This window comes from Gossypium raimondii, chromosome 2 (assembly GCF_025698545.1).
Source record: "Gossypium raimondii isolate GPD5lz chromosome 2, ASM2569854v1, whole genome shotgun sequence".
Taxonomy (NCBI): domain Eukaryota; kingdom Viridiplantae; phylum Streptophyta; class Magnoliopsida; order Malvales; family Malvaceae; genus Gossypium; species Gossypium raimondii.
Window position 1 is genome coordinate 16,488,456 of NC_068566.1, and position 12,233 is coordinate 16,500,688.

The 12,233-nt window shown below is 35.4% G+C and overlaps 1 protein-coding gene and 1 long non-coding RNA gene across 2 annotated transcripts; both read right to left on the reverse strand.

Moving 5' to 3' along the window:
* Positions 1–4,686: 4,686 nt before the first annotated feature.
* LOC128034648 (uncharacterized) lies at positions 4,687–6,322 on the reverse strand. Its single transcript, XR_008190774.1, has 3 exons — positions 5,931–6,322; positions 5,769–5,853; positions 4,687–5,658 (listed from the first exon to the last, which is right to left on the reverse strand). It is a non-coding gene; the product is annotated as an uncharacterized LOC128034648 (long non-coding RNA).
* Positions 6,323–8,741: 2,419 nt separating this feature from the next.
* Positions 8,742–10,193, reverse strand: LOC105784222 (uncharacterized). Its single transcript, XM_012610034.2, has 2 exons — positions 9,277–10,193; positions 8,742–9,072 (listed from the first exon to the last, which is right to left on the reverse strand). The coding sequence occupies exons 1-2, from the start codon at positions 10,134–10,136 to the stop codon at positions 9,012–9,014; spliced, it is 921 nt and encodes a 306-aa protein (XP_012465488.1). The 5' UTR covers positions 10,137–10,193; the 3' UTR covers positions 8,742–9,011.
* Between the last annotated feature and the right edge of the window lie 2,040 nt (positions 10,194–12,233).

The following is a 12,233-nucleotide window of genomic DNA, read 5'->3' on the forward strand; positions in this document are numbered from 1 at the left end:
CCTTTTTTTAAAAATTTACCGAAATGGGCCTATTATTTAATTATTTACCGGAATGGTCCATTTTTTGGCAAATCGCGTCCACGTCAACGCGATGTCAGGGGACGCGCCAGGAAATTGCGTCCACGTCAGCGCGAGTTGCTGACGTGGCAACAAATCGTGCCCTCTAGGACGTGATTTGCTACCACGTCAGCAACTCGCGCTGTCGTGGACTCGATTTCCTAAGCCACGTAGCGCGTTCCGGGGGACACGATTTTGCCGTTTTTCCCACATTAGGTTTTTTCGGCTTTTAGGGCTTAGGGTTCAGGCTTTTTAGGGTTTTTAGATCTTGGAAGAAATAATTTTGAGTTGACGTTTCTGATCAAATAGTATAAAATAGCTTCTAGCAGGATGCTATTTGAGAAGAATTTGTGAAATCGTGCCATCGTGGACGCGCTTTGGCTACAGTAGGTCATCAAAGAAATAATTTTTTTGACATTTCTGAGCAAATAGTATAAAATAGCTTCTAGCAGGATGCTATTTGAGAAGAATTTGTAAAATCGCGCCCTCGTAGACGTACTTTTGCTATAGTCGGTCATGGAAGAAATAATTTTTTTGATGTTTCTGAGCAAATAGTATAAAATCGCTTCTAGCAGGATGCTATTTGAGAAGAATTTGTGAAAATCGCGCCCTCGTGGACGCCGCTTTTACTCTGATAGCATGTTTGAAATGAAGCTATAAATTAGGCGAAAATGTTCTCGTAATGCATAAGTCACAGTGAAACAATTTAGAGAGGCTAAAAAGGTTAGAGTTTCAAATATGAGTGAACGTATTAGTGCTGTTATTTACTATGATGGTGAGGTTTGCCACACCGAGAATGGTGTTGTTTTTTTGTCAGAGAATACGGTGCGACTGGTTTTTAACCAGAACATAGATTTGACAGAACTTCGTAAAAGAATTAGGCGTAAAATTTTTGAAATGATGCAAATGAAAGTTTTGTCTATCACGTATCGATTTTGTTCTTCTATTGATCCGGTGATATATGACTCGTTCGACATAAAAGGTGCTCGTAGCTTGGAGGTAATGGTGCAGACTCATCTTGCTAGTGGAGCACCTTATATTGAGTTATATGTATAATTTACATCGCCAACTGATGTACTTGCGACCGGTGTTCGAGATGTATACACAACCACTGGCCGATACTCGGTTAGCAGGTTACAAAATCGAAACAGCCCATGTTCGGTAGCGGTGTCGAATGCACATCCCCCGCAAGACACTCTGTCGGTGGGTGGGACATGTACGTCGGTGGCTCGACGTTTGATACTAGAAATACGTACTGGGGAACAACATCAAGTTCTAATGGGTGGCAATCTACATCTAGTTGGGGACGTTATCAAATGCCCAGAAGAAGGGATGACGTACTCCCTACGACGTCAACCGGTGAGGGGACCTCGTATGCTGCAGATGATTGTGGGTTAGAAGATGACTCCGATGTGGATCTACCTCGAGAGCCCCGGCCGGATGGTACAGAAGTTGGCTTATTTTCTGAACCGGAGCCTATTCTAACAGAACCTGAAGATGCTGAAAGGAGTTCAGATGAAGAAGAAAATCCACGATTCAGAGCATACTCACCTACAGCCCACATGCATAATGTTGATCTGTCTGCAGATGATGCGTTAGATTTTCCAGATCTACCACACTGGTTGCGTGACCATACAAGTTCAGGGGTAGATTCCAATGAATTTGAAGTTGGTAATCAGTTTACCAACAAGGATAGTTTTATTGGTGCTTTGAAACAACATAGCATCAAAAACGGTGTTAACTACTACGTCGTTAAATCCAAATCTGATAAGTTTGAGGCGAAGTGTACGGTCCAAGACGGCACATGTTCATGGAAAATCTACGTCTCCTTAAGGAAAAGGACAGGGTTGTGGGAGATTAAAAAGTACAAGGGTCCACATACATGTGTTGCAGGTATAGTATTGACGGTTTCTGAATAATACTTTTATTATACAATGTTGCATTATTTAATGTACTCGATTTATAGGTCTTTCACAAGATCATCCCAAGATGGATTCAGCTATGTTAGCTAGCTTAACACTGCCCACGGTAAAAGTAGATCACAGGACTTCAGTGCCGATGTTAATTGCCAATATCCGTAGGCAAATGGGGTACACACCCTCTTACCGCAAGGCTTGGATAGTTAAGCAAAAGGCGTTGGAGAAGATGCATAGTGGGTGAGAAGCCTCATATAATGAAATATGGCAGTGGTGTCAGGTGCTAGAGAGATACATCCTAGGTGCCATCACAGACCTTGAAATGGAACATGCGTACTACAACAGCCGATTGCTACGTGGATGCCAAGTGTTCAATTGCCTATTTTGGACCTTTAAGCAATGTCGAGACACATTTCCATACTGCAAGCCGTTGGTACAAATTGACGGTACCTTTATGTTCGGTAGGTATACTCTTCGGCTATTGCTTGCAGTGGCATAGGATGGCGGTGGGAGAATTCTTCCAATTGCATTTTCAATAACACCGGGGGAGTCGTCTGATGATTGGGATTTCTTTCTCTCTAGGTTAAGGAGGCATGTGTGCCCCCAACCTGATATCTGTGTTATTTTAGATCGAGGCGCCGGTATACTAGCTGTATTTGATCGACAGGGAAGCTTATGGCAGCGCACACACCATAGATATTGCCTAAGACACGTTGCTTTGAACTACTACAGGCAATATTCATCTAAGAGCGAACAACGACAAGTGACCAACATGGGTATTTAGTCTATATCTGTGTTATTTCGTTTGTCAATTTGAATTAGTTTTATTGGTAGAAGTGATATAAATTATTCGCTATGATCTTATATTGGCAGGGTATGAAATAAATAAAGATCGTTTTCACGAGATGTTGGTAATTTTACGTTCAATTAACGGAGAAGGGGCAGACTACCTTTGTAACATACGTTTCGAACAGTGGGCACAATCATATGACGGTGGCCTACAATATGGCCATATGACGTCGAACCTGGCTGAATGCATCAATTCTGTTCTTAAAGGAACGCGCCATCTACCGATAACATCGGTTGTGCAAGAGACATATTTTCGTTTGGTGGCATTATTTCCAAAGCGAGCAGCAAGTTATGCAGGCCAGAAGTAGGGAGGACATGTATGGTGCAGTAAGGTAGTTCAAGAAATTAACAAGGCCAAGGCGAGGGCAAACACCATGCCCATAGTGTGTCACGATCGAGACAATTTATGGTTTCGCGTGACAGAGTTTGACAGACCACACCAAGGTGTTGTTGGCGGGCAATATTGTGTACACTTGCAAAATAGGACTTGTGACTGTGGGATGTTTGATGCACTTCGTTATCTATGCGCGCATGTTATTGCAGCTTGTCAGAATCTCCGTCTGGATCCGATGAGTTATGTGGACGAAGTGTACAAATTAGAAAACATGTACAACATCTGGAGACACGTTTTCCCACCGGTCCCAGATGAACGTAAGTGGTTGCCCGTATCTCTTGCTCCTTTTAAGCTGTTACCGGATAGAGAATTACGTCACAAACCAAAGGGTCGACCTTGCTCGACTAGAATACGTAACAATATGGATATCCGAGAAACAGCCAGTCAAACGAAGTTGTGCGGATGGTGTAGGAATCTAGGCAATACAAGTCGATCATGCCCTAATCGCAATAGTTGAATGTAATTGTAAAAAAAATTAAGTTTGTGAAATTATTAATTGATAAATTGTATTAATGGTTAGTAAAAATTATCAAATTATATAAAATTATTAATTGTTAGTACCAGTCAAAACATTTTTCCAAATCTAACATTATGTAAATGTAAAATTATTAATTGATAAATTGTATTAATGATTAGTACAATTATCAAATTTTATAAAATTATTAATTGTTAGTACCGGAAAAACATTTTCCAAATCTAACATTATGTGAAAGTAAAATTATTAATTTAGTTTAGGGTTTTTAATTAAATTAGGTTAGGGTTTTTAATTTAATTAGGTTAGGGTTTTTAAGTTAATGGGGTTAGGGTTTTTAAGTTTAGGGTTTAAGGTTTTAATTTAATTAGGTTAGGGTTTTTAAGTTAATTAGGTTAGGGTTTTTAAGTTAAGGAGTTAGGGTTTTTAAGTTTAGGGTTTTAATTTAATTAGGTTAGGTTTTTAAGTTTAGGTTTTAAGGTTTTTAATTAAATTAGGTTAGTGTTTTTAAGTTTAAGGTTTAGAGTTTTAATTAAATTAGGTTAGGGTTTTTATGTTAATTAGGTTAGGGTTTTTAAGTTAAGGGGTTAGCGTTTTTAAGTTTAGGGTTTAGGGTTTTAATTAAATTAGGTTAGGGTTTTAAGTTTAAGGTTTAGGGTTTTAATTTAATTAGGTTAGGATTTTTAGGTTTATGATTTAGGGTTTTAATTAAATTAGATTAGGGTTTTAATTTAATTAGGTTAGGGTTTTAAGTTAATTAGGTTAGGGTTTTTAAGTTTAGGGTTTAAGGTTTTAATTAAATTAGGTTAGGGTTTTTAATTTAAGGGTATTAATGGTTAGTAGAATTCTCAAATAATATAAAAAATTTCTATTTTATTACATCAAATAATATCAAAATATTCAAAATATTTGTACAAATAAATTTAATACGGCAATCAATGTCTATGCCCGGGGGATTCAGTGTCACATGGCGTAAGTAATTGATTCTGTATTGGATTCCTTCTTTCTCTAGCTTCCGGCGGCGGTTGTTGTTCCTCCGGCGGGGATTCTGGTTCTTCCGGTACGGCATCTGGTTGTCGGACTTGGAACGATGATCCACCTTCAAATAATAATGTATCTGGAGGTGTTTGCATAATGAACGGCGACGATGTTTGAAACCCATACGTTGGTGGGGATTGGTAAAAAGGAGAGCTCCCCGACAGCCCCTTTTGCGATCCCTCGTGCGCTGTTGGCCTATACATCGGCGGTCCACTGGGCATAACAGGAAATGGAGCTGAACCAGGCATTTGGCTCCAACCTGCCATAAGACTCGAAAAAGGGTACATATAAGGGTTAGGATACATATAAGGGCTAGGAAACGCACCTGGCATCATCTAAAAAGGCGGTTGCGTGGGTATTATCGATTGAACTGCTGCGTCGGGTGACTGTGTCGGTGCTTTCGTTGGGCCTGGTGATTGCATGGCCGCTGATGATGAGCCGGGTGAATGTCTGGGCCTCGTTGAGGGACTGCCTTCGTCGTCTTGTCATCTTAAATTTAGAGGCCCGCGCCTTTCCCTTTCGACACGTATTTTCCACTGCCTCTCCTCTGGCGTCAGTAAATGCGGCTTGCCATGGATCTTAAACCATGGCATGTATTCTGGAACGCATGCTAACTCCGGAAAGATGATTGGTTCCCGAGTAGGTATATATTCATATCGATCTTCTCACATTTCCATTTACTCGGACCAGTATCTCGTCCAATCCGTATTCAATTGTCGAAGGTCGACTCTGTGTTGATCGTTAAACACCTCAGGATCCACAGGAATCAGTTGTCTACATCCAAACTGTCGTAGCACTCTGCCTGTCTGGTGCAGCTCCACAGTTGCATAGTTGATCAACACGACTTTCACGTGCCAAGCTTGTGGATTTTGTAAGAACTCTTCCGGGATTACTGCCCGAATTGCCGGATCCTCGTATGGTGTTCATTGAAACTATATGAACATGATAGAAATATTAGTTATATACATAATACTAAATACTAAATACTAAATATCAATCGACTAGCGAATGTATGGAAATATCTATTTTATTTAAAACTTACTTGTGCTTTCGACCGTTGGTCCAATAAAAGTCGTATATCTTCAAGAGAGGATGGTAATCGAGCATGACTTGCCGGATGGTTCCACCTAATTAAATAAATTTTTAGCATACTTTTATTTTTAAAAATTTACATAATAATTGTAAACTCTAATATAAAATTTACCTCGTTATGAGTGGGAATGTATATGGGTGGTCCACTCGAGGACGTAGAAATGGAAAGCGAAATCATGCCCACGACTGCAGTAGTGACAGGCAACCTCTGATTTTTGTTCTCCTCGGTCGCGTCGCCCCGCACATCTCCCGATATAACGTTGCCAAGACTGCAGACCCCCAACTCAATTCACCGACTGCTCTAAAATCAATGAGTTTTAGCAGCCATCTTAGATGTACGCGGCTCCGTGACGTGTCGGGCATCAGATAACCTCCAATTAATTGAAGAATGTATGCCCGAACATATCAGATTCTTTCAATTTCGGTTGAATCTTCATCCAGATCAGGGAATGTGTCACGTAACCAGCCCATCTCTATCTTACCTCCCTCCATTTTCTCCGAATAGCGCCCAAAGCTCAGAAGACACCGCCCCAATCGCTAGATTGGCGGAACCGATGATTGGGCTCCGCCCACCGGTAATCCCAATTGCGATTGACATCTACTAGAGTGATAGTGCACTCTCCACATGGAAGATGGAATGTGTGCGTCTCGGGTCTCCACCTCTCGATCAACGTACTGATTAGTTTCGGGTTCACCTTGCATCCCCGGCCTACCGTCGCCACGTGCCGAAAACTCGCTTCCCGCAGGTAGTTCTCTACCAACGGTGATGGAGGAGCATGCATATTCCGGATATTGCATTCCAATACTTGATCTATAGACTTTTATAACAAATAAAAAATTAATAATTATCTAAAAATGCATAAATAAAAAATTCTTAAATAATATTTAAAAAATAAATTTAATACTTATCATTTTCATTTGTTCCACCGATATGTGATGCTTATCAAGACGAGTCAATTCTCCGCCATTCTTTGAAATCGTACAAATTTTACGGTTTAAAAAATTTTAAAAATATTTTAAAATTATTTAAAAAAGGAGTTAAGAGAAACTTAAGAGGAACTTAAAAGGAACTTAAGAGGAACTTAAGAGAATTTTTGAAGGAAATTGAGAGGAAATTGAGAGGAAATATGAGAGATGATTAGTTTGTGAAAAAAAAGGGGTGGGGGTATTTATAGTTTTTTTTTTTTACCGTTGGGGGGGGGCAACGGTCAAATTTTTGACCATTGGAGCACTATTCACGCGCGGGTCAAGTCGCGGCCACGTCAGCGCGCTTTGCTGACGTGATAGCAAATCGCGTCCTAGAGGGCGCAATTTGTTGCCATGTCAGCAACTCGCTCTGACGTAGACGTGATTTCCTGGCGCGTCCCCTGACATCGCGCTGACGTGGACGCGATTTGTCGGAAAATAGACCATTCCGGTAAATAATTAAATAATGGGCCCATTTCGATAATTTTTTTAAAAAAAGAGCTTTTTTTTAGTAAATTGCCCGAAATTTAATACATATCTGTTTAATATCATGATTAATAGTTTGTGGTTGTGGCCAGGCTGTATTGTTAATTAGTTCCATTAAGTGATTATGCATTTTATAATCAGACTTTGTTATTTACTTTGTTTAGCTTGTAGTTTTGAACTACTCTTTCAATTTTATCATTAGATTTTGGAAGTTTTATTTTAGATTTGATGGAGAAATTATGAGCATTAATTACATCAGTCTTGGGGTATTGAGTAGCATTTCGATATTCTTATGTTTTAATTTTACATAATTTGAGGGTTAATCTTATATTTGATTAGATCCTTTTGATGGACTAATTTTGTTGTATTTATTTAGATTTTCATTTTTATATTTTGAAGTATTTGGATTTGTTTATTGAAAAAGTCAGATTCATTGTTATTATTTTGTCATGATAAAAATAGATAATTTTTTTTAATCAATATAAAAATTTATATATAAAAGACACTTAATTTGAGCTCGAGGTTGAGTTGAAGCTTGAATATGAATAAATATAATCGAATTTGAGTAGCTCAATTATGTATTGAGTTGATCTTGTCGATCGAGCTTGAGCCGAGTATTGAGCTTCAAATTTTGAATCAAACTCGAGCTCGAACTTATCACTATACGAGCTTGGTTCGACTCAATAACACTCCTAGGCATGTGAATGCTGAAATTTTTTTAAAAATATATATTAAAAAGCAACCAAGTAATTATTAGCTTTAAATACCATATAGTTAGAGTTAATTGTACCAAACTATGACAATGATTTTATATTGGTCCCTAAACTTTAAATTATTTTAGTTACTTTTTAAACTATTGAGGTTATATCAATTAGGTCTTTTCGTTATTAAAATTGTTAATTCAACTGTTAAATGATATATTAGATCTTATGTGATTAATTTAAAATAAAATTTTAAGAAAAATAAATGTTTTAAAATCTTAGTTTGAAGTTGTCAAAGCTTTTTCAAATTCATTCTTTATTATTATTTTTATTTTTAGAAGTTACATGACAATATTTTATTTTTCTTTAAACTTTTCATTTTAAATTTTGTTATATAAGATTTGACATTTCATTTAATGATTAACGGTTTTAATAATAAAATGGTCGATTGATATAACATCAATAATTTAAGGTATAATTAGAATGTTTTAAAGTTTGAAAATTAATTTAAAATAATTTGTGGGATGTAAGGTGGAATTAACTATATATTATTAAGAATTTGATTAGAAGAATTTAGGAACTACTTAAGAGTAATTTGGGATCAACTTAAAATGAAAGAAAATAAGCTGAACAATTCCATTGATTTGAAGAAGGGGCCTAATAACTTTACTAGAAATTGGCCAATTTGTAAAACTTTATTTTTTTTAAATATTTGTTGTATTATAATTGACACAAATTTACATATTAAATATAACTGATTCAAACATATATTTGTACTGAATACTGGCCTAGATTATCAAGTGATTTCTTGAACGCAAGGTGAAGTTAAATGATAAAGGAATAATCAAAATGGAAAACAAACCTCACGCTCAGCATCTCGGAAGGCAAAAAAACATGATTCATCTTCAATTTAAGCAGGAAGGAAACCCCCCCCAAAAAAAAGTAAGAAAAAGCTAAGTCATAATCTCTGAATATCGTACAATATCTCTGCTGTATCCACATTGAACAACATTTCCAAAGATGGCTGAAAGCTGCCCCTTTCACCGAGATGATTTGGCTTTCCTAGCCAGAATAAAAGCCAAGCAACCTCCTCTCTTATGGCTGCATTGCATACAAGAACAAAATGTTTCAGCTCAAAAACATTTCTTAAGAATTAAAGTGACAATATCAGTTAAATACGCAGCAAGCTAGTAAGCCCGCTTTTTTCTTTTTTTTTTACTTGAAAACTCCTATATCTTCCCCTAAAATCCAACAAATTTAACTTGGAAACTTAATCTGTATCTGAGAAAACCCAAGACTAGATACCTGCGGCTGCTATTGCTGATGCTCCTGCAGCTGCTGCTGCTGCTACTGGTGCTGCTACTACGGATGCTTCTGGTACTTCCACTGTTTATTGTGGATCCACCACTCTCACTCTCATTCGACCCTGATCTCTTTTTCCACCACTCTTTATCTACACTCTTACCAGATGCATCTAAAACCGTCGGCTTTGGAGAAAGTTTGCAATTCTGATTCGCATCACAATCATTCTTCTTCTTGTTCTTCTTTTTGTTAGTCCCCAAGGAAATTGGAAGCACCATTTTCAGAAGAAACCCACCATTATCTAAGCTTCCACTTCTCTTAATTTGGGGTTTCGGATTCTTTTGCTTCTTCTTCTTGTTCCCCTTCTCTCCGTTGATCAGACCTCTCCTTTCAGCAAAACTCTCTTGTTTGGATTCAACAGCCAGGGGCTGATGCTCCACAAGATCTCTCAAGGAGAGTTCATAACAAGACTCAGGCATTTTACTAACCATTTCCATAAGCTCCCTTTGACCTCTGGCAATAGCTTCAGCTTTGGACGATGGGGATAGGCATCGGTAATCGATGTTGGGTCGATGCGGAGGGCTCCTGGAAGGACTATTTCTCCATAAAGGAGGAGTGGAAGCTCCAGAGTCATATTCCGTCCCTTCCAAGGTGTTCAAACTCATATAATTGGCATAATTTTGAGTTGTGTTTTGCACATGGTTCATGGCATGACCACAACTGTCATTCAATCTCCTCCCAATGTGATCGGCCAAACTGAGATGAGAATGAAGCATATTGTTTGGGGAAGAAAATTGGGTGGAAGGGAAAAGCAGAGGAAAGGGAGTGATAGAAGATTGTTTAAGAGGTGGGTGGGGAGCCATTATCTTCAACGACCCTTATAGTCGCACTGTCATTTTCTTTAAGCAAATACCTGAGCTCATGGCGTGACATATATTGGGGGGCGCTCATAAAAGTCAAGAAATTCTGGAGGGCCATCCATCCACCCCTTTCTCTTTTCATGTTTGCTTTTTGTCTTTTGAGGAGGTTTTGTTTTGTATCCTTTTTATGTTGGATTTGAAATCTCCCACCTTGCCCACTTCTTTCATGTTTTTCACTGCTACCCGTATCTTTCCAACGTATCTATTTGTGTCTACTGAAATCTTATCATTTGCCATTTAAATTTATTTTCGCAAGTCTTACTACATCTACCTCTCCTCAAAAAGTATTATACACTGCATTAAATATAATACAGTTTTTTTTATAATCTAACACATCTGGTTCACTTTTACATTCTTATGCATTGCATAATTTTATTAAATACAAATCCTTATAAATTTTAACTTTTTAAAATTTAAATCATCGAAAATTAAATTTTAAGATCTGGGCTTCTGCTAATCTTTCCTTTTCGTATTATAAAAATAATTTTAACTTTTTTGACATAAATTTATTTATTATTATTTAAAATGAAAATTTACTAGATTGTTTAGTTATAATTAAAAACATTATGCAATTTAAAGATTAGAATTTTATTTTAATGCAATAAAAATATAAAAATTTATTTAGATAAAATCGTAACAATTAAGCATCTTTTAATTATTTTAGCCTTTGTTTAGTTGTTAAAAAATAAATTAATATTTTTAAAGATTTAATTGTTTGAAAACACATATGGTATTTCATAATAAAAAATTAATAATTTTTGTTATAAAAAGCACTTAAATAAAGGATATTTTACTTTATCTTACTTCTTTTAACATTTGTTACCCTTTAGAGACTTTTTCTTTTAAAATTTGATTTTGTTTAAATATTGTGAAATGTTTTATAAAAATGTGTCATAATTTAAATTTTATATTTATCAAAAAATTTAATTATATTACATGATTTAAATTAATATATCAAACAAATATTATAACTTAAATTCAGACCCCAATTTCCAATTTAACAAACCCTATAATATTTTAGGTTTAAAAAGTAAAAAAAAATCTTGTACTTATCCAAAAGAAATCAATTAAGCTCCTTCTCAAAAATGCACCAAATTAAGCTCTCAAATACTAAAAACTCATTAGTTAAGCTATTCGATTAATGATTTCTATCATTAACAGTATAAAAATTATAAAAATGAGAAATAAAATTTAAGAAAATAAAATTACTTAAAATTCAAATCCAGAATGAACCTGCACAAACATAATGTCTAGGTTCGTTTCAAGCTAGACATCCATTATCTAAATTCATTCTAGATGTAATTTTTAATTAAAATAATTAAAATTTTAAAATATTATAAATTATGAAAATGTGGAAAAATAAAAAATTTATATATTTGAACTAAAAATTGTTTGTATATATATATTTATTTTATGCACATATTTAACCATAACAACGAGTATGTCTCTCGAAATTCTAATTTTACAAAGGAAATGATCCTTAAATATATCAAACACTAATGCCATAATTAGCAAATTAGTTAAAATAACCAATAGTAGGAACTTCAAAAACTTATAAAATGAGATTTACCTATTCTAAGATAGCAAAAAAAAAGTAGTAATCGGAATTTCTTGGATTTCTAGAATTTATATAATGATTTAAAATTTTAAAATTTTAAAAATATATCTAAAATGAATTTAGACAAATGATTTTTTCTTTCTCATTTTTATAATTTTATAATTTTTTCTCAAATTATTAATAAATGTTAATTTAATTCTTTGGATTTTTATAATTTAAAATTTTACATCTACAATTAAATGAACATCTATGTTTTTATCTTTTTAACCATAAGAATTCTTTTAAGAGCTATATGGGCTAATGCGGCGTGGGATCATATTTGAATTAGAACCTAAAGGAATCATGGGTGATCTTAGACTTGAATTTTTTAATTGTTTTTTAATATAAACGGTCACATCAACATCATAATAATTAATTTAACAACATTAACGATCACATCAATACACTAATGGTCAACGAAAACAATTATTAATAAAAGGACT

Coding starts and splice junctions, on each gene's coding strand:
- LOC105784222 (XM_012610034.2), bottom strand. CDS start 10,136: ATGGCTCCCCACCCACCTCTTAAACAATCTTCTATCACTCCCTTTCCT. Junction 9,073..9,276: donor ATCAGCAATAGCAGCCGCAG/GTATCTAGTCTT, acceptor TATGCAATGCAG/CCATAAGAGAGGAGGTTGCT.